General features: G+C 42.8%; 1 protein-coding gene across 1 annotated transcript in view; it reads left to right on the forward strand.

Annotated features, from left to right (window-relative positions):
• Positions 1-288: 288 nt before the first annotated feature.
• gpaa1 (glycosylphosphatidylinositol anchor attachment 1) overlaps positions 289-25,936 on the forward strand; it is a 34,827-nt gene continuing 9,179 nt past the window's right edge. Inside the window, exons 1-9 of the mRNA XM_062979835.1 lie at positions 289-423; positions 7,613-7,792; positions 10,510-10,621; positions 11,168-11,315; positions 13,121-13,222; positions 15,681-15,877; positions 17,854-18,050; positions 19,811-19,964; positions 25,356-25,451. Of these exons, the coding sequence (XP_062835905.1) occupies positions 350-423; positions 7,613-7,792; positions 10,510-10,621; positions 11,168-11,315; positions 13,121-13,222; positions 15,681-15,877; positions 17,854-18,050; positions 19,811-19,964; positions 25,356-25,451 (1,260 nt within the window). The 5' untranslated portion in view covers positions 289-349. The remainder of the gene's footprint in view (positions 424-7,612; positions 7,793-10,509; positions 10,622-11,167; positions 11,316-13,120; positions 13,223-15,680; positions 15,878-17,853; positions 18,051-19,810; positions 19,965-25,355; positions 25,452-25,936) is intronic.

Here is a 25,936-nt window from a genome sequence, read left to right on the forward strand (position 1 = left end):
GCCTAGAAGAGAGCCAAGGGTGAATCTACACTGCACAATTAGCCCACTTTTAAACTGCCAGGACTGAATGCTTTTAATGGAGGCCTCTGTGAGGCTGGAGGCCTTGGGAAACTACAACTTCCATGGAAGTCAATGGGGTGACTACTCTACCTTCCTTCTCCAGCCTAGAAGAGAGCCAAACGCACTCTGCACACGCCCAGGGGCCTCTCAGCTCGGTTGTACTCATCACTTTAAGGAGGCTTTTGGAAGAAGCAGGCCTCATTTCCTCACAAAATCCTGAGGCGAAGGACCCGACTTCCGGTTCCGGTGGGCGGGACCGGAAGTGGGCCCTGTCACTGTCGCAGCGGCCATGGGGCTGCTCTCGGACCCGTACCGGCGCCGGGCCCTGTCCCGCCTCGTCCTCCGCCTCAACGCCCCGCTCTGGTGGGTCCCTCGAGGGCGTCTAGACCTCCCTTTCACCCCCTCCATTGAATCCCCGCTTCCATTCTCCACCAGGGTGCTTCCACACGGCGGGGTTAACGCGGTTTGATGCCGCTTTGTGGGACTTGAGGCCTAGTTGAGGCCTGGTTGGTGTGATGAGGGGCCTAGAGGCACATTTAGGGATATTCTGGCCCAGCTATGGGCCAATTTGGGCCTTGTAGGTGTTTTGGACTCCAACTCCCAGCATTCCGAACGGCCTCAGGCCCTTTCCTTTTGCCCCTCAGCCGCTTAAGCGGCTGAGGGGCAAAAGGAAGGGGCCTGAGGCCGTTCGGAATGCTGGGAGTTGGAGTCCAAAACCCCTGCAAGGAGGGCTGTAGAAAGTTCCAAGGAAGGAATCTATTTCACCATTGGGTTTTCGTCTCTGGCATAAAAATAATAATAATACAGTAGAGTCTCACTTATCCAACATAAACGGGCCGGCAGAACGTTGGATAAGCAAATATGTCGGATAATAAGGAGGGATTAAGGAAAAGCCTATTACATATCAAATTACGTAATGATTTTACAAATTAAGCACCAAAACATCATGTTTAACAACAAACTTGACAGAAAAAGTAGTTCAATACGCAGTAATGCTATGTAGTAATTACTGTATTTACGAATTTAGCACCAAAATATCACAATGTATTGAAAACATTGACTACAAAAATGCATTGGATAATCCAGAACATTGGATAAGCGAGTGTTGGATAAGTGAGACTCTACTGTAATAAACTTTATTTATACCCCGCCACCATCTCCCCTAAGGGACTCGGGGCGGCTCACAAAAGCATTCAATAGTGCAAACATGCAAAATAAAACAAATGCATAACAATAACACAATAGCAATAACAGATTATATATACCTACCGGTATATTTTATCTTATTTTATTTTAACGATGGTTTTGTTTAATGGGTTGTTTCCTTTTATGTCTATTGGATTTTCTTTCCTATAGTTTTTCTGTCCTATATATAGGATTTTCTGTCCTATATATAGTGTTTTTTTTGGCTGCTTTTTATATATTATTATTGGTTTTTACTATTGTTCTTTGATGTTTCATATTTTATTTTATCATTGTTATGTATCTGATTTTGCTGTGAGCCGCCCCGAGTCCCCTTCGGGAAGATGGAGGTGGGATATAAATAAACATTATTATTATTATTATTATTATTATTATTATTATTATTATTATTATTATTATATGTAAGCCGCCTTGAGTCCCCCTGGGGAGATGGTGGCGAGGTACAAAAACAAAGCCATTATTATTGTTATTATTATTATTATTATTATTATTATTATTATTATTATTTACCAAAGTTAAAGAGGGCATCAAGCAGAAAGCCAAGATACGCATCCCTAGTTTCCAACAGACCTGTGAGGATGCCTGCCATAGATGTGGGTGAAACATCAGGAGAGAATGCTTCTGGAACATGGCCAGACAGCCTGGAAAACTCGCAGCAACTTACATAAACATTGTAGAAATTCTTCATTTTTCATATATAGTTTTTATTTCTTGAAATATATAGTACTAGCTTTGCCCGGCCACGCGTTGCTGTGGCTTATGGGAATCTGTTGTCGAAGGCTTTCATGGCCGGGATCACAGGGTTGTTGTATGTCTTTCGGGCTGTGTGGCCCTTTGTTGGCCAGGTGGAATAGCAGTGAATAGCCTTGCAGTCTCAAAGCCTGGCCGTTTTCTGGAGTAGCTGGAGCTTTTTGTAGTATGAACGTAGAGGCATGGATGAGGGGTTGTGCTGCCAAGTTTAGTGTTTCTGGGATGTGTAGTTTTGTTGTTTTGTCCTAGGCCGAAATTTCATTACCCTTTTATATATATAGATATATATTTCTTGTTACAATAAGAGTTCTCATTTTCTCCATATAGTAAAATACATACAAGAGGTCAGGGTATTGGGGGGGGGGGGGGGAGACAGGTTAAGTAGCATCGACATAAAGGGTGACATTGACATAAAAGGTGACTGACAATATTGAAACATCCAAAAGAAAAAGAAAAAAAGAAAGAAATACCAACAACTACAACTTATAATTTACACGTATACAGTTGCTTTAATGTCCTTGTTACTTCCAGAGCTCTGGATGTGGTCCTTTTGTTTTTCCTGTCTTTTAGTTTTGTAGTTTCACCTATTTAACTACCTTAGTTTTATATTATTATCCCATGGATTCTTAATCCAACTTTATACAAAAGTTACTTTTTTCTTTTTGCAAGTAGAAATTCTGTATATAAATACAGTAGAGTCTCACTTATCCAAGCCTCGCTTATCCAAGTTTCTGGATTATCCAAGCCATTTTTGTAGTCAATGTTTTCAATATATCGTGATATTTTGGTGCTAAATTCGTAAATACAGTAATTGCAACATAACATTACAGCGTATTGAACTACTTTTTCTGTCAAATTTGTTGTATAACATGATGTTTTGGTCCTTAATTTGTAAAATCATAACCTAATTTGATGTTTAATAGGCTTTTCCTTAATCCCTCCTTATTATCCAAGATATTGGAGCCTCCGGTGGCCTAGGGGATAAAAGCCTTGTGACTTGAAGGTTGGGTTGCTGACCTGAAGGCTGCCAGGTTTGAATCCCACCCGGGGAGAGTGTGGATGAGCTCCCTCTATCAGCTCCAGCTCCATGCGGGGACATGAGAGAAGCCTCCCACAAGGATGGTAAAACATCAAAACATCCGGGCGTCCCCTGGGCAACGTCCTTGCAGACGGCCAATTCTCTCACTCCAGAAGCAACTCCGGTTTCTCCTGACACCAAAAAAAAAAATTCCAAGATATTCATTTATCCAAGCTTCTGCCGGCCCGTTTAGCTTGGATAAGTGAGACTCTACTGTACATTAAAATATATTTCTATGAAAGATAAACATTTAAGACATATTTCTTTAAAATACATGTTAAAATATGCCTATGGAATGCCCCCCCAAGCGAAGTCAGGCAGGCTCCCTCCCTCTTATCCTTTCGTAGGAAAGTTAAGACCTGGTTGTGGGACCAGGCCTTCGAACAACACTAGCAGCATTAAGTACAGTAGAGTCTCACTAATCCGAGCCTTGCTTATCCAAGCCTCTGGATTATCCAAGCCATTTTTGTAGTCAATGTTTTCAATATATCGTGATATTTTGGTGCTAAATTCGTAAATACAGTAATTACAACATAACATTACTGCGTATTGAACTGCTCTTTCTGTCAAATTTGTTGTTAAACATGATGTTTTGGTGCTAAATTCGTAAATACAGTAATTACAACATAACATTACTGCGTATTGAACTGCTTTTTCTGTCAAATTTGTTGTATAACATGATGTTTTGGTGCTTAATTTGTAAAATCATAACCTAATTTGATGTTTAATAGGCTTTTCCTTAATCCCTCCTTATTATCCAAGATATTCGCTTATCCAAGCTTCTGCTGGCCCGTTTAGCTTGGATAAGTGAGACTACTGTATTATCATGTGTGCTGGAACTCAATTTGATAGACTAGTATTTTTAGATCTGATTGTGCCTATCTGCTATTTAGTATTGTATTTTATGAATGTTGCTGTAATTAATTAGTCGCTCCAGAAGCAACTCAAGTTGCTCCTGACACAAAAAATAAATTAATTAGTTAACTAATTTAATTGATTTGTATTGTGTTTTATATTTTTATATACGTGTGTTTTATTGTAAGCCGCCCTGAGTCCCCTTTTGAGTGAGAAGAGCGAGATAACAAATGTTGTAATAAATATAAATATATATAAATAACAGAGATTAATAATTAGTTAACTATTTTAATTGATTTGTATTGTAGGGTTGTTGTATGTCTTTCGGGCTGTGTGGCCATGTTCCAGAAGCATTCTCTCCTGACGTTTCGCCCACATCTATGGCAGGCATCCTCAGAGGTTGTGAGGTATGGATAAACTAAGTCAGGAAAGGAAAGAATATATATCTGTGTAGAGTCCAAGGTGTGGCAAGAGTTCTTTGTCACTGGGAGCCAGCATTAATGTTTCAGTTAATCACCCTAATTGGCACTGGAAATGTTTTGTCCCTTGCCTGGGGGCATCCTTTGTTCAGTCAAGTCCTCATTGTGTTGGTTCCCATCTACTGTTTTGATTTTGGAGTTTTGTAATACTGGTAGCCAGATTTTGTTCATTTTCATGGTTTCTTCCTTTCTGTTGAAGTTGTCCACATGCTTGTGGATTTCAATGGCTTCTCTGTGTAGTCTGACATGATAGTTGTTAGAATGGTCCAGCATTTTTGTGTTCTCAAATAGTATTCTGTGTCCAGGCTGGTTCATCAAATGCTCTGCTATGGCTGATTTCTCTGGTTGAATTAGTCTGCAGTGCCTTTCATGTTCTTTGACTCTTGTTTGGGCGCTGCGTTTGGTGGTCCCTATGTAGACTTGTCCACAGCTGCATGGTATCCGGTAGACTCCTGCAGAAGAGAGAGGATCCCTCTTGTCCTTCGCTGACCGTAGCATTTGTTGGATTTTCTTCGTGGGTCTGTAGATAGTTTGTAGGTTGTGCTTCTTCATCAGCTTCCCTATGCGGTCAGTAGTTCCCTTGATGTATGGTAAGAACACCTTTCCTCTGGGTGGATCTTTGTCTTGACTCTCATGGCTTGTTCTTGGCCTTGCAGCTCTTCTGATGTCTGTGGTGGAGTATCCATTGGCCTGTAGAGCCCAGTTTAGGTGGTTGAGTTCACCTTGGAGGAGGTGAGGTTCGCAGATTCTTTGTGCACGGTCTGTCAGGGCTTTGATTGTGCTCCTTTTTTGACTTGGGTGATGGTTGGAGTTTTTATGAAGGTATCTATCTGTATGTGTAGGTTTTCTGTAAACTGTGTGGCCCAATTGTTGATTGGGTTTGCGGATGACCAGAACATCTAGAAATGGCAGTTTTCCTTCCTTTTCTTTTTCCATGGTGAATTGGATGTTTGGGTGGATGCTGTTAAGATGGTCCAGGAACTTGCTGAGTTCTTCCTCTCCATGGCTCCAAATTGTGAAGGTGTCATCTACGTATCTGAACCAAACAGTTGGCTTTTTTGGTGCTGTTTCTAGGGCCTGTTTTTCAAAGTATTCCATATAGAAATTTGCTACTACTGGGCTGAGAGGGCTCCCCATGGCCACTCCATCCTTCTGTTCATAGAATCCAGTGTCCCACTGAAAGTAGCTAGTGGTGAGGCAATGGTGAAACAGGCCCTAGAAACAGCACCAAAAAAGCCAACTGTTTGGTTCAGATACGTAGATGACACCTTCACAATTTGGAGCCATGGAGAGGAAGAACTCAGCAAGTTCCTGGACCATCTTAACAGCATCCACCCAAACATCCAATTCACCATGGAAAAAGAAAAGGAAGGAAAACTGCCATTTCTAGATGTTCTGGTCATCCGCAAACCCAATCAACAATTGGGCCACACAGTTTACAGAAAACCTACACATACAGATAGATACCTTCATAAAAACTCCAACCATCACCCAAGTCAAAAAAGGAGCACAATCAAAGCCCTGACAGACCGTGCACAAAGAATCTGCGAACCTCACCTCCTCCAAGGTGAACTCAACCACCTAAACTGGGCTCTACAGGCCAATGGATACTCCACCACAGACATCAGAAGAGCTGCAAGGCCAAGAACAAGGCACGAGAGTCAAGACAAAGATCCACCCAGAGGAAAGGGGTTCTTACCATACATCAAGGGAACTACTGACCGCATAGGGAAGCTGATGAAGAAGCACAACCTACAAACTATCTACAGACCCACGAAGAAAATCCAACAAATGCTACGGTCAGCGAAGGACAAGAGGGATCCTCTCTCTTCTGCAGGAGTCTACCGGATACCATGCAGCTGTGGACAAGTCTACATAGGGACCACCAAACGCAGCGCCCAAACAAGAGTCAAAGAACATGAAAGGCACTGCAGACTAATTCAACCAGAGAAATCAGCCATAGCAGAGCATTTGATGAACCAGCCTGGACACAGAATACTATTTGAGAACACAAAAATGCTGGACCATTCTAACAACTATCATGTCAGACTACACAGAGAAGCCATTGAAATCCACAAGCATGTGGACAACTTCAACAGAAAGGAAGAAACCATGAAAATGAACAAAATCTGGCTACCAGTATTACAAAACTCCAAAATCAAAACAGTAGATGGGAACCAACACAATGAGGGCTTGACTGAACAAAGGATGCCCCCAGGCAAGGGACAAAACATTTCCAGTGCCAATTAGGGTGATTAACTGAAACATTAATGCTGGCTCCCAGTGACAAAGAACTCTTGCCACACCTTGGACTCTACACAGATATATATTCTTTCCTTTCCTGACTTAGTTTATCCATACCTCACAACCTCTGAGGATGCCTGCCATAGATGTGGGCGAAACGTCAGGAGAGAATGCTTCTGGAACATGGCCACACAGCCCGAAAGACATACAACAACCCTGTGATTCTGGCCATGAAAGCCTTCGACAACAGATTTGTATTGTGTTTTATATTTTTATATACGTGTGTTTTATTGTAATCCGCCCTGAGTCCCCTTTTGAGTGAGAAGTGCGAAATAACAAATGTTGTAATAAATATAAATAAATATAAATAACAGATTAATAATTAGTTAACTATTTTAATTGATTTGTATTGTGTTTTATATTTTTATATACGTGTGTTTTATTGTAAGCCGCCCTGAGTCCCCTTTTGGGTGAGAAGGGCGGAATACAAATGTTGTAATAAATATAAATAAATATAAATAAATATAAATAACAGAGATTAATAATTAGTTAACTATTTTAATTGATTTGTATTGTATTTTATATTTTTATATACGTGTGTTTTATTGTAAGCTGCCCTGAATCCTCTTTTGGGTGAGAAGGGTGAGATAACAAATGTTGTAATAAATATAAATAAATATAAATAACAAGAGATTAAACATGAGACACAAGTTTAAAATTCATGCTTAAAACTGTCAGGGCAGACTAGATGACCACCTGTGTCTTCCTGACTGGTAGAAGGGGGTTGACCTGTATGGTCCTTGTAGTCTTTTCTAACTCTAGGATTTAGTGTCTTTTACTGTCGGGAAAATGGATGCATCATTACATAGGAGGAGGGCATTTTTTCGCTAGTGTCTCTGATTTCCAACCAACACTCTCCCTTCTCTTCTTTCTTCTTTTGCAGCATCGTGAGCTTCCTTCTGGGCCTGGGCTGGTTCCTGGGCCTGGCCTTCCACCCGTTCACGCTGCGCATCTACATGTCGGAGAACGCCATGGGCTCCACGATGGTGGAGGAGCACTTCGTCCATGGCGAGCGCGCCCTCTCCTACGCCCGGGAGTTCGCCGGACACAAGAAGAAGGCAGGGTGAGGCATGGAAGGAAAGGAGGAGGAAAGGAAGGAAAGAAAAGAAAAGAAACCTTATTGTTGAAAGCCTTCATGGCCAGAATCACTGGGCTACTGTGAGTTTTTCGGGCTGTATGGCCATGTTCCAGCAGCATTTTCTCCTGAATTTTCACCTGCATCTGTGGCAAGCATCCTAGAGGTTTGTTCAGCAGTCTGTTGGAAATGAGGCAAGTGGAGTGTATATATACCAGGACATTCCACCCTAGACATTTCACACACACACACACACACATACAGTAGAGTTTCACTTATCCAAGCTTCACTTATCCAATGTTCAGTATTATCCAAGGCAGTCTGCCTTTTAGTAGTCAATGTTTTTTTAGTAAATGTTGCAATGTTTTGATGCTAAAATCGTAAATACAGTAATTGCTACATAACATTACTGTGTATTGAACTGCTTTTTTCTGTCAATTTGTTGTAAAACATGATGTTTTGGTGCTTAATTTGTAAAATCATAATGTAATTTGATGTTTAATAGGCTTTTTTCTTAATCCCTCCTTACTATCCAACATTTTCGCTTATCCAAGATTCTGCCGGCCCGTTTATCTTGGATAAGTGAGACTCTACTGTATATACCAGTGGTGGCCAACCTATGACACGCGTGTCAGCACTGACACGCCTAGCCATTTTTGCTGACACGCTGCTGCATGCAGATTGATTGGATGACTATGTCTTTTGTGGCCAAATTTGGTGTGATTTGGTCCAGTGTTTTTGTTGTTTACTCCATGGGAATTATGCACATTACATTTTATATATATATATATATATATATATATATATATATATATATATATATATATAGTATATTATCATATTATTACTATTATATTATTATTATATTATTCATTATTCATGACTACATTGAAACTAGAATAGAGAGAAATCAGCATGGAAACTGCAAGTGGTACCATAGATTGTTGTACATGGAAATAATGGTAGTAAATAGTTTTTGATTTATTGAATACAGTTATATATTACAACTATATATTTTTGTTATTTAAACTACACATATTGCAAAATTATGGGTTTTTTTCTCGAAGTGACACACCACCCAAGTCATGCTAGGTTGCCCATCATTGGTATATACACACACACACACATACATACACACTCCCCTTGCTTCGCCTCCAACAGACCTCTGAACAAACCTCTGAGGATGCCAGCCACAAATACAGGCAAAACATCAAGAGAGAATGCTACAGCCCGTAAAACTCACAGCAACCCAAAATCTTATTCCTCTTTTCATCACTCTAAGTTGAACAGCAACAATCCTGGTGCCAAACTAGGGCCCCTTCTACACTGCCATATAATCCAGGTTATCAAAGCAGATAATCCACGTTACCTGCTTTGAACTGGATTATATGAGTCTGTTCAATAATCTGGATATTATATGGCAGTGTAAAAGGGACTTCCAGACCTTGGATGCTTTTAGTTGCCCTCTAGGACTTCCCTCAATCTGGACACTAGACTTCTTCTAATGCAGCCCAAAATCCCATTGCTTTTTTTGAGCTGCTGCATCATATATGTGGAAGGATGTCCCATTGAGGGGAGGGCAAGCTTGTTTTCTGCTGCTCCAGAAACACAGTGGAGCAATGGGTTCAAGTGGCAAGAAAAGAGATTCCACCTCAACACTAGGAACCTTTTTATTTATTTTTGTGTGTGTCAGGAGCAACCGGAGTTGCTTCTGGAGTGAGAGAATTGGCTGTCTGCAAGGATGTTGCCCAGGGGACATTGCCCGGATGTTTTGATGTTTTTACCATCCTTGTGGGAGGCTTCTCTCCTGTCCCCGCATGGAGATGGAGCTGAAAGAGGGAGCTCATCCGGGTGGGATTCGAACCTGGCAGCCTTCAGGTCAGCAACCCAACCTTCAAGTCACAAGGCTTTTATCCCCTAGGCCACCGGAGGCTCCTTACTAGAAACTTCAGCTAGCTAGCTTACTAGAAACTACTAGCAGCTAGCTAGTAACCAGCTGCTATAAATCACTACTGACCGAGAGGTCATGAGTTCGAAGCCCGGGTCGGGTTAAGCCTCCGACCATAAATAATAATAATAATAATAATAATAATAATAATAATAATAATAATAATAATAATAGCCCCGGCTTGCTGTTGACCTAGCAGCCCCAAAAGACAGTTGAATCTGTCAATTAGGGAAATTTAGAGACGCTTTATGCGGGAGGCTAATTTAACTAATCTACAACACCATAAAACTGCTCACGAGGAAAAGAAGAGGAAGAACAGCCACCAATGGACGGTGAAGCAACAGCTCCCCCTGTGGCCGGAATCGTGAAGCTGGAAAGATGTTAAAAAATGCCTCTGTGTCTGTCTAAAACTGAATGTTGTTTGTCTATTGGCATTGAATGTTTGCCATATATGTGTTCATTGTAATCCGCCCTGAGTCCCCTTCGGGGTGAGAAGGGCGGAATATAAATACTGTAAATAAATAAATAAATAAACAATGGAATATGCTGCTTTGGAGTCCAGTGGAGTTTCCTCCTCAGGAAATCTTTAGGCAGAGGGTGGATAGTCCTCTGCTGGGAGGGCTTGGGTTGTGCCTCCTTGTCTGGAATAAAAGGGCTTGGATTGGATGGCCTTTGAAGGTCTTCTCCAAGTGTAGGATCTTGTGTGGAAAGCCCCCCACTCAGCCTCTGGTGTCCTTGCTGCCCTCCTTGTCTTCAGAGGGATGCCGGTGGCCTGGCTGGAGAAGACCATGTGGAACCTGGGCCTGGAGGTGTACAAGCAGACCTTCTCCCGGACGCTGCCCTTCCCGGATGAGCTGCGAGAGAGATACGTACGTGGGCCGCATTGGCCGGGGAGGGGCCGGGGCCGTGGGAGAAGAGCTTCCTCCAACGCCCTTTGATAAGACTTAACTTTATACTTGCAGAGTCTCAGCGCCTTCCAGTAGCTTACACCTGCTCAGTACTTTCAGTCTTCCAGTCTGCTTCCATAGTAGACACTTGAGCACATGCCCGGCCATTGTCAGTTTTTACTACTGTCTTTCCCCCAGTCTAGATGATATTACAGACTTACCACAGAACGTAGTATCTTGTCCTTGTAGACAGGTTTAATTGCATATAGACTTCACAGCATCAAAAGGAAAGGGGGAGGGAAAATACACTGAACATGGTTCCTTATATACAATACATTTACACATAGTAATCCTTGATTGGTTACCAACTAATTGACCCAACCCAAACTCAGGATTGCATCATTGACAATCACCTGGAGTAGGCCCAAACACATTCCCCAAATGATTCCCAATAGAAGCCCATTAGCAGTGCATGACTCAGTATATTGTAAAACCTAACACCCTTTCTCTCTCTCTCTCTCTTTGCAGATGGTGAAGGGGACCAACGTGTACGGGATCCTGAGGGCCCCCCGGGGGGCCAGCACGGAGTCCCTGGTGCTGAGCGTCCCCTGCAGCCCCGGGCAGCAGAACAACCAGGCCGTGGGGCTCATGCTGGCCCTGGCCTCCTACTTCCGAGGTGCTTTTGCCCGTCTTGGGGCCTTTCGGTCGTGGGTTCCTTCTCAAAGCTGTGACCAGGCTCACGCTCAGGGGCCTGTAATCAGCCTCAAGTGTCCTTTTAAACAGTAGAGTCTCACTTATCCAACATAAACGGGCCGGCAGAATGTTGGATAAGCAAATATGCTGGATAGTAAGGAAGCACTAAGGAAAAGCCTATTAAACATCAAATTAGGTTATGGTTTTACAAATTAAGCACCAAAACATCATGTTATACAACAAATTTGGCATAAAAAGTAGTTCAATACGCAGTAATGCTATGTAGTAATTACTGTATGTACGATTTAGCACCAAAATATCACGATGTATTGAAAACATTGACTACAAAAATGCGTTGGATAATCCAGAACGTTGGATAAGTGAGACTCTACTGTAGTTACCTGCCTTTCCTCATGGTTTGAGGCAAGGCAGAGCAGGCATGGGCCAACTTCGGCCCTCCCTCCAGGTGTTTTGCACATCAACTCCCACAATTCCTAACAGCCGGTAGGGAGGGCTGAAGTTTCTCATTCCTGAGGTTCAGCATTAAATGCACATATTAAAAACCATAGAACAACTATTAAAACACCAGTAGTAAGAAAATGGAAATGTCAAATTCACACTTAAACATGGACTGGGTACCCACTGCTGTCATGCTGTCCCAAAAACGTAAAATGCCACAATGTGTGAATTACAGTCACATATACAGTAGAGTCTCACTTATCCAAGCCTCGCTTATCCAAGCCTCTGGATTATCCAAACCATTTTTGTCGTCAATAATCCTGGGATGGAAATCAACTATAGAGTGGTATGGCAGATTTCAATGTAAGAAGGGCCAGGTTGTAAAGGACTTGGTTTTATCTGAAATGTGGAATTTTATTGACTGTTGTTTTTTGTTTTTATTTATTGTGTTTTCCTGATTGATGGATTTTATTGTTTGTATTCTGCTTTTAAGCCACCTTGGGTCAGCCTTATGGAGAAAGGCGGGATAAAAATAGCCTAAATTTTAAAAAATGTCTCGGTCCTCCAGTACAATGCCATGGTCAACTTCTGTCAGAAGTTGGCCTAAAATCATGCTGGGGGATCTAGAAAGAACATGTTTCTAATTTCTAGGTTCTTCAGTGCAATTCAGTAGTCAATATCTGGAAGAAGTTGGCCATAGGAGAATGTTTTGGATTTAAAAGTGTTGTTTTTAAATGCTCTTTCCCCACTATTGTGGTGGTCCTATGCTCCTGTCCACAGTGAATGTGCGGATCTGACTATATCATGTTGATCCTTCACAGTGTTTCTCCTTCTAAATAAATACCTTCTATTCCTAATATTATATTGTAATACGATATACTAATAATACAATATAATAATATTAATTATATATTATATTTTACATGTAATATTACTAATAATATTACCATATATTGATATAGTACAATATAGTAATTTATTGCCAGTATTGTACTATGCTAATAATACAATATTGTATGTAAATTTAATTTATAAGCCGCTCTGATATAAAATAAGTATAAATGTAGCAAATAAATAAATAATAAATATTCCTAAAATTAAAATGATGAGTGGAAGGCCCATCTTTTTGAAGATAAAACACTTGCAGCTTGTTTTGAGATATTGAAGCTTATGGAGAAGTCCCTGTGTGGAGAGCATCTTAATACATCCCAGCTGCCCTTTTGCTCCATTCACGTCCCGTCCCCCCAATCCCTCCCTCCGATTTGCTGCCTTCTGGGGTCCGGCTGTGCTGATGGCCTTGTAGACAATGCTTCTCTTGTTCTTTACTAGGCCAGATCTATTGGGCCAAGGATATCATCTTCTTGGTGAACGAGCACGACCTGATTGGCATGGAGGCCTGGCTGGAGGCTTATCACGATGTCAACGTCACAGGTGAGGAGGCCTCACTGAGCGGGTTCACCTGAGGAAGCAGCTTCCTTCTGGGAGGGGAGTGTGCTTGGTGTCTCCACAATAGAGCTGTCCAGCCAGAGGGAGTAGCAGATACAGCATGTGCCCCGCTTCTTTTGCCACTGGGCCTCTGTTCAAGGGGACTTCATGTCTTTCCTTGGCTTCTTTGCAGTCCTTGATCACTTTCCTGGTGTGTGTTAGGGATTCCTCTTCTTCAGAAGAGGAAAGGGAGCAGGAAAGTGTTCAAGTATCTGAGGGTGAGTTGGAATCGGAGGAGGAGATTTTGCAAGTAAATTTAAAGCTCGAAATGGCCAAGGACCATTATATCTTAGGGACCGCCTCATTCCTTTTATTCATCAGTGGTCACCTCGATCCTCCCAGGAAAATCTCCTATACGTACTGGGTCCTAGGGAGGTACGCATGGAAGCTACAAGGCGTAGAGCCTTTTCGACCGATGCTCCAATTCTGTGGAACTCATTGCCTCCATATGTTAGAGCAATGTCGGAGTTGTGACCTTTTGGAAAAGCGCTCAAGACTTGGCTGTTTGGTTGTGCATTTAAGTAAATCAGATCTAATTTGCCAAATAGTCACTGTTGAATGTTTGTATGTTGAATGTTTTTATATTGTGGAATGATATTTTAAATTGTAAGTCGCTCGGAGCACTCTGGTGGAGAGCGACTAATTAGGAAATAAAGTGAAGTGAAGTGAAGTAGCCTCATTTCAGGAGAGGCGAAAGGAAACAGAGCAGAGATGTCATTCAGTTAGAATAGCTGCCAGAAATGCAGCTGAGTAAGTACGAACCGCCCTAGCAGCTGTGAGGGGACTCAGAGCTATAAAGCAGAAGCAGGTGCAGCCAGCTCTTGCTGGTAACAAACTGACTCTAATGCCTTCACTTGACTCACCTTGTGCCTGCTTCAAGTCTGCATCTGGATTTATTGCTGTTTCTTTGTCTGAAGTAAGGCTACTGTTTTATTTGGGAGTTTATCGGAGACTGTCCTTGCCCTAAGACTTCCTTGCTTCTTTTTGCATTATTCTACTGAATGTGCTGTACTTTATGTTTGCTGAAGTAAAGCAGTTTTCATTTACTTACCACAGTGTTTTAAGGCTGTTCTTGAAAGACAAAACACGATAGCGCGGCTCCAGAAGGAGAATGAGCCAAGGAATGCCAAGCTCCCGCTATCTCTTTCTCTTTCTCTTTCTCTCTCTCTCTCTCTCTCTCTCTCTCTCTCTCTCTCTCTGTCACAAACAAACACAAGCACACACAAGGGGCAGCTTCTCATGGATTTACTTTTAGGGTTCCTAGCAGTGGTCTCCTTCCCTCCCCCTATCAAAGATCTGTACACAGGATCTCGGTTGACACAGCCGCTCATTGTCACGTAGTCAAAGGCTGTCCATAGTCATACACAGCAAGCAGTCCAACAAGGGCAAAGCATACAAAGAGCCCAGAGTTCTTTCCAAGGGTTAAAACCAAACAATCTTGACAACTCAAGCCGTAGTCCAAAATGTAGCCCACTCACCAACGTCAAAGTTCCATCCAAGAGCTCACCAACAAAGATTTGGTCTGTATCAGTTCCACAAACGTTGCTCCCAGCAACTATCGGCTCCAGCCTCCAGCTATTTATGCCACTTTCCCAAGCACTCTCCCCTGTTGCCCTCCTCAGAGCCAATCGATTAGATCTCCTCAGTTGAGTAATAACAATAATAATAATAATAATAATAATAATAATAATAATAATAATAATAATAATTGAACTTCAAAGACTCTGGCAGAAACCAGTGCAGGTGGTCCCGGTGGTGATGGGCACACTGGGTGCCGTGCCAAAAGATCTCAGCCGGCATTTGGAAACAATAGGCATTGACAAAATTACGATCTGCCAACTGCAAAAGGCCACCCTGCTGGGATCTGCACGCATCATCCGAAAATACATCACACAGTCCTAGACACTTGGGAAGTGTTCGACTTGTGATTTTGTGAAACGAAATCCAGCATATCTATCTTGTTTGCTGTGTCATACAACGTCGTTGTGTCAATAATAATAATAATAATAATCAGTCCTAGACACTTGGGAAGTGTTCGACTTGTAATTTTGTGATAGGAAATCCAGCATATCTATCTTGTTTGCTGTGTCATAATAAAATAATTTATTTATTTCTAGACTGCCCTCTCTCCCTAGAGAGACTCATGTCCTTAATTGGCATCAGTCTTTAATTGCAGCCTTAATTGCTGGGCTGCTTTCCTCCTGGTCTGCTTCCTGGAGCTCCTGCTCCTGCCCCAACTCTTCCTCCCTCCTTCCCAGGGGCTCTGCGGGGGTGGGGGGGATCCCTCAGTGTCAGGCTGCCGCTCTCTGCTAGCCTCTGACTCAGATGCTGGGCGAAGCAGCCCTTGATCTTCCTCCTCCTCACGTGCCCCATCTGACCTTGTCCCCCGCTGCTTCCTCCCCAGAGCTGCACTCCTCGGGAATGTTGGGCCGGGCGGGGGCCATCCAGGCGGCCCTCTCCCTGGAGCTCAGCAGCGACGTCATCACCAGCTTCGACGTGGCCTTGGAGGGGCTGAACGGGCAGCTGCCCAACCTGGACCTGGTCAACCTCTTCTACTCCTTCTGCCAGAAGAACAACCTGCTCTGCACCATCCAGGGAAAGGTGGGTGCAGGAGGAGAGGGGCACAAGGACCAGGAGGGCTTTGCACCCCAGAGTGCCTGCAGTGCTGTGATACCTGCAGAGGAAACACTCCATTGGACAGCTATCGGCCTATTTCCAATCTCCCCTTTTTGGGCAAGGTCGTGGAACGTGTGGTGGCCACACAACTCCAGGCATTCTTGGTAGACACCGATTTTCTGGATCCAGCACAGTCTGGCTTCAGGCCGGGGCATGGTACCGAGACAGTCTTGGTCGCCTTAGTCGATGATCTTCGCCGCGAGCTGGACAGGGGTAGAGTGTCCCTGCTGGTTCTGCTGGACCTCTCAGCGGCCTTCGATACCGTCAATCACGGTATCCTTCTGGGGCGCCTCACGGGAATGGGACTTGGAGGTACTGTCCTGCAGTGGCTCCACTCATTCCTGGAGGGTTGGTCCCAGATGGTGTCATTGGGGGACACCTGCTCGGCCCCACAACCATTGACTTGTGGGGTCCCGCAGGGGTCAATACTGTCCCCCATGTTGTTCAACATCTACATGAAGCCGCTGGGAGAGATGATAATAATAATTAATAATAATAATAATAATAATAATAATAATAATAATAATAATAACTTTATTTTTATATCCCGCCCCATCTCCCTGAAGGGACTTGGGGCGGCTTACATGGGGCCTTGCCCGATAAAACAATCAAATATCAAAACACAGCAATAAAACAGTTATCCAATAAAAAAGATCATCAGGAGTTTCAGGGTGAGGTGTCATCTGTACGCAGATGATGTCCAGCTCTGTCACTCCTTTCCATCTGTCACTAAGGAGGCGGTCCAGGTCCTGAACTGGTGTCTGGCTACTGTGTCGGACTGGATGAGGGCCAACAAATTGAAACTGAATCCAGACAAGACGGAGGTCCTCCTGGTCAGTCGTAAGGCTGAACAGGGAATAGGGTTACAGCCTGTGCTGGACGGGGTCGCACTCCCCCTGAAGGCCCAGGTGCGCAGTCTGGGGGTGACCCTAGACTCATCGCTGAGCCTGGAGCCCCAGGTCTCGGCGGCGGCCAGGGGAGCCTTCACACAACTCAGACTTGTGTGCCAGCTGCACCCGTTCCTTGGGAGGTCTGACTTGGCCACGGTGGTCCACGCTCTGGTTACATCCCGTTTGGATTACTGCAATGCTCTCTATGTGGGGCTGCCTCTGAAGATGGCCCAGAAGCTCCAACTAGTACAACGGGCAGCAGCCAGATTAATAACTGGGGCGGCATACAGGGAGCGTACTACCCCCCTGCTAAGCCAGCTCCACTGGCTGCCGATATGCTAGTTGCATCTATCAAGTAGGAAATAAGGTACCACTTATAAAAAGTGGGGAGGCAAGTTTAACTAATTTACAACCTTGGAATGAGGAAGTGAGGAAGTGCCATCAGAGTGGATGATGCAGCAGCTGCTCCCCCCTGTGGCCAGAATCGAACATCCACTCAGGAGAAGGTTAAATTGCCTCTGCGTGTGTCTCGGTTCGATGTGTTTATGGGCATTGAATGTTAGCCCTATATGCACATAATGTGATCCGCCCTGAGTCCCCTTCGGGGTGAGAAGGGCAGAATACAAATACTGTAAATAAATAAATAATCAAGAATACCCTCAGGAAGCTGGAAGCTGGAGAAGGTTTAAATTGCCTCTGTGTCTGTCTCTGTCTCTGTTCTATGTTATATGGCATTGAATGTTTGCTTTATATGTTTACAATGTGATCCGCCCTGAGTCCCCTTTGGGGTGAGAAGGGCGGAATATAAATACTGCAAATAAATAAATAAATAAATAATGCTACCGAGCCCAATTCAAAATGCTGGTTTGACCTATAAAGCCCTAAATGGTTCTGGCCCAATCTACTTGTCCGGACATGTCTCTTCCTATGAGCCATCAATATCCTTAAGATCAAAGGGCCCACTTTGACCCCTGCCTGACTCTCTGACCGTCTTCCTTGCCTCTTGTCCAGCTGCAGCGCTCGGACTGGGACTCCCTGCCGGCCTACTTGCACTCGCTGCAGACGCTGCTGCTGATGGTGCTGAAGCAGGGCTCGGGGCGGCCCCAGGGGGACCACGGCCTCTTCCTGCGCTACCACATCGAGGCCATCACCCTGCGCGGCATCAACAGCTTCCGCCAGTACAAGTTCGACATGAGCACCATGGGCGCGTGAGTACACACACACACACACACACAGAGCGACCTGGTCTCAGTTCATGAATGGAAGCTGGGACGCTTTACTTGGGACAGGCTCAGGTTGGGAAGGAGGCAGACACTCCCAAAGGGAAATGCCAGGTGCTTTTATCCCAGTCTCTGGGCAGATATCCCCTTGGAAATAAATGGCACTCATAACCTTATTGAAAAAGGTAAAAATGATGTCATTTCCATTTGGCAAATGTGAATCTCCATGAACATGTGGAAAACACATTTTGAAAACCACTTGTCAAGAAATGCAAGGCCTTGTTAGAAGTCAACCCTTAGAACAAGCAATATTCATAAGCATTTATGTAATGGCACACATGTTACTCAGCTGTTAAACTGAAGAGCCATGTCTTTGAACTGCCAAGAACAAAGACATGCCACTGCAAAAATGTATTTGGTTAGCAGAGGATGATAGTTTCTTTGAAGTTGAAATTGCAGTTGCAGTCGCCCACAAGATACACACTCCCTTGAAACCTCTTAGTTTAAAATATACACTCAGAGATAAAAAAAAAAAGTCTTCTTTGAAAAATAACATACCGTGTTTACTCACAAACATCTTGTATTAACTCACCATACAGGCACGTTTCTTATTAAAGTTCAGTTATAGATAGGATGTAGTTCTCTGTGTGTTGAGTACACAGAGTATCATTACTAATACTCCATAGTCTTTAGCTATAGTTGCACTCACAGAAGTCCATGTCATACTTCTTTACAGAAGTCCTAACAACATGCATCCACCTCCACTGAGGTGTATATCAGACACTGAATATAGAATCAGACACAGAGTCCTGAGTCTGAACATGCTCAGTACAATCACATGTCTATAACCCCCCCCCCCCCACACACACACACACACACACACATACACACACACACCAGAGGTACAAACTGTCAAATCAACATACATGTAGAATACAGGTTAGCAAATATATACATTAACAAATAAATAGTCTAAATAAATAGTCCAAGGTCTAATTGCTATTCTAGACCAGAATGAAGAAGGCGGGGCCAGGAAGACAACTTTCCACCATGTCTCCTGTATCAATTTAATGATACAATAATATATAATAATATTATACTATACTAATATTATAATATATTGTATATACAGTAGAGTCTCACTTATCCAAGCCTCGCTTATCCAAGCCATTTTTGTAGTCAATGTTTTCAATATATCATGATATTTTGGTGCTAAACTCGTTAATACAGTAATTGCAACATAACATTACTGCGTATTGAACTACTTTTTCTGTCAAATTTGTTGTATAACATGAAGTTTTGATGCTTAATTTGTAAAATCATAACCTAATTTGATGTTTAATAGGTTTTTCCTTAATCCGTCCTTATAATCCAAGATATTCGCTTATCCAAGCTTCTGCCGGCCAGTTTAACTTGGATAAGTGAGACTCTACTGTACATGTAATAATAATAATATGATGTAATACAATGTAATAATAATTATAATTCACTATTATAATTGTATATTTATATTACATGCAATATTACTAATAATATTGCAATATAGTTGTATAATATAATTTATTGTATGTACATATACTTGTAAACCGCCCTGAGTCCCCTTCGGGGTGAGAAGGGCGGGATATAAATGTCGCTAATAAATAATAAGTAAATAATAGTGAAAGGCTTGGGAAGGTTGCTATTTCCAACAGCTTTGGTAGGACAGAAGGAGGCTTTGGGGTCCCTAGAACGTTTCTCCTTCCCTTCAGGACCCTGGAGGGAATGTTCCGGAAGCTGAACAACCTGCTGGAGCGCCTCCACCAGTCGTACTTCTTCTACCTGCTTCCCTCCCTCTCCCGCTTCGTCTCCATCGGGGTCTACATGCCGGCCTTTGGCTTCCTCATCCTCATCCTGGTCCTCAAGATATCCTCTCTTGTGTGTGGGTAGCTGTAGATGGGAAAGAACAGGGATAGGGCGTGATTCCCTTTGTGTCAATTTTGTATTGGAGTTGAGAGCAGACAGGGGTGGTCCTGGGAACCCTTGGGATCCTTCCCTTTAAACAGCCAGATGCAGTGACTCTGCCGTTCTTTTAAAAAGCCCACCCTCCATGCACTTTTCAGAAACCGAGCAAAGTTACAGGATGTGTTAAGATTTAACTTTATACTTGCACAGTCTCAGCGCCTTCCAGTAGCTTACACCTGCTCAGTACTTTCAGTCTTCCAGTCTGCTTCCACAGTAGACACTTGAGCACATTTATTTACTTTATTTACAGTATTTCTATTCCGCCCTTCTTTCTCACCCCGAAGGGGACTCAGGGCGGATTACAATGATCACATATATGGCAAACATTCAATGCCAACAGACAAGCCACATACATTAGACAGACTCAGAGGCATTTTTAACATTTTTCCAGCTTCACGATTCCGGCCACAGGGAGAGCTGTTGCTTCACCGTCCAGTAGTGGCTGTACTTCCTCATTCCTTTCCTCATGTTTTGCTGGCAGTTTTATGGTGTTGTAAATTAGCCTCCCGCATAAAGCGTCCCTAAATTTCCCTAATTGACAGGTGCAACGGTCTTTCGGGGCTGCATAGGTCAACAGCAAGCCGGGCTATTTATGGTTGGGGGCTTAACCCGACCCGGGCTTCGAACTCATGACCTCTCGGCCAGTAGTGATTTATAGTAGCTGGTTACTAGCCCGGCCATTGTCAGTTTTTACTACTGTCTTTCCCCTAGTCTAGATGATATTACGGACTCACCACAGTACATAGTATCTTGTCCTAGTAGACAGGTTTAATTGCATATAGACTTTACAACATCAAAAGGAAAAGGGGAGGGAAAATACACTGAACATGGTTCCTTATATACAATACATTTACACATAGTAATCCTTGATTGGTTACCAACTAATTGACCCAACCCAAACTCAGGATTGCATCATTGACTATCACCTGGAGTAGGCCCAAACACATTCCCCAAATGATTCCCCATATACAATCAATCAGCATTCCCAATAGAAGCCCATTAGCAGTGCATGACTCAATACATTGTAAAACCTAACAGGATCTTAAAGTTGGAAGAGATCACAATGGCCATCTAGTCCAACCCACTTCGACCAGACAGGAAGACACAGCTAAAGTAATCCTTCACCCAGCCTTTGCTTAAAGGCCACCAAAGAAAGTGAAACCATTTCTCCGCAACAGATCCTTTTCCTAATATTTAAGTGAAATTTTGTTGTACTCCAAGGCTGGGAAGCACCTCTGTGCTTAACACCACACTCCAGTCCAAGGTGAAATAGCAAAGCAGTTTATTGAAGAATGGATATGAAAATAAGATCAGCAAAAATAGTATAAAAACCAAAAGTCAAAATGTCAGAAATAGTCCACAGAATTCAAAATACAAGAGTAGCATCAAAAACCAGGAATACAAAGCAGCATAACTCCAGAACATGAGATTCAGAAACAATCCGTAACACTTGGAAGCATGGAACATGAGCAACAGGAAACATGGAACTAGAAATTCCTTAGCAGGCTTGACTTGACAAGAGGCGTATCCTCAAAACCCAACATTGACCAGACTGGCGAAGAAGCCTTTTGGTCTTGCTAATATAGACAGAAAATCATGCCTTCTCCCCTGAGAAACTGATAAAGGGTTTTTCGCTAATAAGCGTCTTGACCTTCACAAACCCTGTTGAGCAGCCCTGTGTTGACTAAAGGTAACCCTCCTATCTAACCACTCATTAGACTGTTCACCTGGAGTCTCCTCCTCTGAGCTCATTTCTGCTTCTGACTTTGCTTCCCTATCGAACAGTTTCCCTGGAATGTAACTTTCATATTCAGACAGAGACTGCTCAGTTTCAGGACTTAAAATCTCCTGCTGGCTTGCAAGCCCAGAATCCCCAGTAACATCAGGTACAGGCACAATCAAAGGCTGAACTACAACTAATTTCTTGAGATTAATGTGAATCTATTGACTTGGGCCCCAGTCTCTGCAGCAGCAGAAAACCAAGCCTGGTCCATCTTCTGCAAGGGCTTCCTCCAGCTATTTAAGGCTGTGTGAGTAGCAATGATCCATCTCCTCCAGGATAAACACACCCAACTGCTTTTTTAAAAAAAGAATTTTTATTAAATTTTTTATACTACATCGAAAAAGTGAGAACAACCAAGGTATAGAAAAGTAGGGAAAAGAGAGAAAGGTAAAAGTCTACAATCTACAAAAATATACCCGCACACAAAAAAACAAAAAGCAAAAAAAAAAAAAATGACTTCCATTCCATCTTCTTGGATAATATTTTCTTATTATTCAATAATATTTTTTCTTGCTAAGGAGAAAAAAAATAGCAAAATTGTCTCTCGTAATCTTCATTTTCTCAAATTATCCAGATAGTCCTGAAGATCGTCCCAATTCGTTCTTTTCATTATCTTGCCTGTATTTTTCTTCAACAAAAAAGTCAATTCGTCCATATCCTTTATTTCTCTGATCTTCTCCCCCCTCTCCTCAATTGCTGGGGCTGATTCCTGTTTCCATTCTCTAGCGAAAACAATTCTAGCAGAAGTCGTAATATAAGTAAAAAGTTTATCTTCTTGTTCCGTCAATTGTAAGTCTAAGTCTGTAAATCCTAATAGATAATACTCTGGTTTTCTTATAAATGTTCTTTTTAAAATCTTTTGTGATTCTTTATGAATCTTCATCCAAAACTTTGTTGCTTCTTTGCAAGTCCACCACATGTGATAGAAGGAGCCAACTTGTTCTTTACATTTCCAGCACTTATCAGAAACTGTTTTATACATTTTGGCTAATCGTTTCGGTGTAGAATACCATCTGTGGAACATTTTTATCCAATTCTCTTTCAAATCCATTGCATATGTATATTTTAATTTTTTGTTCCACATTTGTTCCCATTCTTTAACACACCCAACTGCTTAAGCCAGGGGTCCCCAAACTTTTAAAGCAGAGGGCCGGTCCACAATCTTTCAGACTGTTGAGGGGCCGAATTATCATTTGGAAAAAAAAACCGAACAAATTCCTATGCACACTGCACATATCTTATTTGTATTGCAAAACAACAACAATGAAAGAACAATACAATATTTTAAAATCAAAACAATTTTAACCAACATAACCTATCAGGATTTCAATAGGAAGTGTGGGCCTTTTTCTGGCCAATGAGATAGTCAGGTTAATTAGGATTGTTGTTGTTGTCTGTCTTCAAGTCATTTCAGACTTTGGGTGAGCTTAAGTCCAAAATTATTTATTTATTCATTTACTACATTTATTTACTACATTTATATCCCGCCCTTCTCACCCCAAAGGGGACTCAGAGCAGCTGTATGTACATACAATATATTATATTATTAGCATAGCACAATATTAGCATTATATATTACTATATTGAACTATACCACTAACAATATATTATATGTTATATATTACATATAATATTAATGTAATATATAACATATAATTAATATTATTATATGGTATTATTATTAGTATTATATTGTATAAAATGATAATATTATATTATTAAAACTGATATAAAATATTATATTATAAATGAGAGCGGGAGCCAGGTAAATGACCTTGGTGGGCCGCATCCGGCCCCCGGGCCTTAGTTTGGGGACCCCTGGCTTAAGCCATTCCTCGCAGGGCTTGGCTTCCAGACCTTTCACAGTCTTCTTCATCTTCTAATACCCCGACTGGAGACCATCAACAAGGACCACCATGGAGCTAGCTGTGAGCATCTCTGCGATGTTGGTCGGCTACTGTTCTGCTGCTTGAGTTGTATAGCAGGAGCCTTTGGCTTGAGGCTCGGCTGCAGCTGCAAGGAGTCCTGCCCTATGAAGGGAACGCTGTACTATTCAATGTCTTTATCAATGACTTGGACGACACAGTAGGCATGCAGATCACATTTGCAGATGACACCAAATGGGGAGGGGGGAGGTCTAACACCCCAGAGGACAGGATCTGGATCCAAAATGACTTCCCCAGATTAGGGAGCTGATTAGCAAAAACTTAAAAAATGGATTTCACTAGGGAAAAACATACAGTATTCTCCTTTGACAATACAAAGGAAATGCACAGGTACAGGATGGGAGGGACCGGGCTTGAAAACCGCCCATGTGAAAGGGATCAAGGAGTCTTAGTGGACCACAAACATGAGGATCTCGGACGAATGGAATTAATTATATATACATTTTTAAGGTTTTTATAATGTGTTTTAACAATGTTATTAATGGATCTGTTTATATTGTTTTGTTTTTATGATTGCATTTTGGGCATTAAATTTTGCCCATTTTTTTGTAAACCACCCTGAGTCTCCTCGGGTGAGAAGGACGGGGTATAAATGTTGTAAATAAATAGGTAAAGGTGAAGGTTTCCCCTGACGTTAAGTCCAGTCATGTCTGACTCTGGGGGTTGGTGCTCATCTCCATTTGTAAGCTCAAGAGCCAGCGTTGTCCATAGACACCTCCAAGGTCATGTGGCCATAGGCATAGAATCATAGAATCATAGAATAGTAGAGTTGGAAGACCACATGGGCCATCCAGTCCAACCCCCTGCTAAGAAGCAGGAAATCGCATTCAAAGCACCCCCAACAGATGGCCATCCAGCCTCTGCTTAAAAGCCTCCAAAGAAGGAGCCCTTACCTTCCCGCCAGAGCGGTACCTATTGATCTACTCACACTCTGGGAGTTGGTGCTCATCTCCATTTCTAAACCAAAGAGCCGGCGTTGTCCATAGACACCTCCAAGGTCATGTGGCCACTGGCATGACTGCATGGGGCGCCGTTACCTTCCTGCCGGAGCGGTACCTATTGATCTACTCACATTGGCATGTTTTTGAACTGCTAGGTTGGCAGGAGCTGGGGCTGACAGCGGCCGCTTACGCCGCTCCCGGGGTTTGAACCTGGGACCTTTCGGTCTCCAGCTCAGTGCTTTAATGCACTTCACCGCCGGGGCTCCGTAAATAAATAATAAATAAATAAATAAACAAGAGCAAAGAGTGTGATGTGGCAGCTAAAAAGGCCAATGCAATTCTAGGCTGTATCAAGAGGAGTATCGTGTCCAAACTGAGGGAAGTCATGGTCCCACTTTTTTCTGCTTTGGTCAGAATTCACTTGGCTGCAAAGGGAGGGCATAGGGGGTCCTGGTGTCCCCTTAGCAAGGGATGCATTCGGAATGCCATGGCTTTGGGGGGCAGTGGTCAGGCGCTCAGAATCGGAGAGGGTCATCGAGTGAGGAGAGGCAGCTGGAGGGCTGGTGGATGCCTGGCCCTGGATGGAGGCCCTTCTTGGATTTCCCTTGACTCCCACCCCAACGCCCTGGACCTGTGGATGAAGCTGAGCCAGTGTGACACGGAGGCAGATGGCCAGGCCTGTGATGGCGAACAGAGCCCTCGTATGGTCGCTACAGAGGTGAGCAGCAACTGGGGGAATATATTATTATTATTATTATTATTAATAATAATTTCTTACCTGCCACTTTGAATGGCGGGTCACAGCACAATCAAAACACTGTTGGTAGCTTGGGCCCAAACCATGTAGGCATTCATTCAGAGGAGAGACACTGTCTTTAGTTGAAGCTCTTTTTGAAGGCATGGAGAAATATAGTTGGGTGTCATCATCATACTGTAACACCCTACCCCAGCTAAAACATCCTGACTCTATCCATTCCTGGACAGATGTTGACTTTTCCTTAAGTGATAATAGGCTTTCCTTCTTAAGGAGCATGATTTGCTTCCTTCACAACTTTACAAGAGTCATTATCTTTGGTAATGTGAACATACTGTTTTCCACCACAGAGTTCAACAGTCAGTCATTTGTCTCCAGTCATCTGTGTCAGCAGTTCCCTTCCTTTTTGTAGTTTTCCAGGCCTCATTTCTTAGGATGGTGTAATGAAG

Source organism: Anolis carolinensis, chromosome 4 (assembly GCF_035594765.1).
Source record: "Anolis carolinensis isolate JA03-04 chromosome 4, rAnoCar3.1.pri, whole genome shotgun sequence".
In the NCBI taxonomy this organism is placed as follows: Eukaryota; Metazoa; Chordata; class Lepidosauria; order Squamata; family Dactyloidae; genus Anolis; species Anolis carolinensis.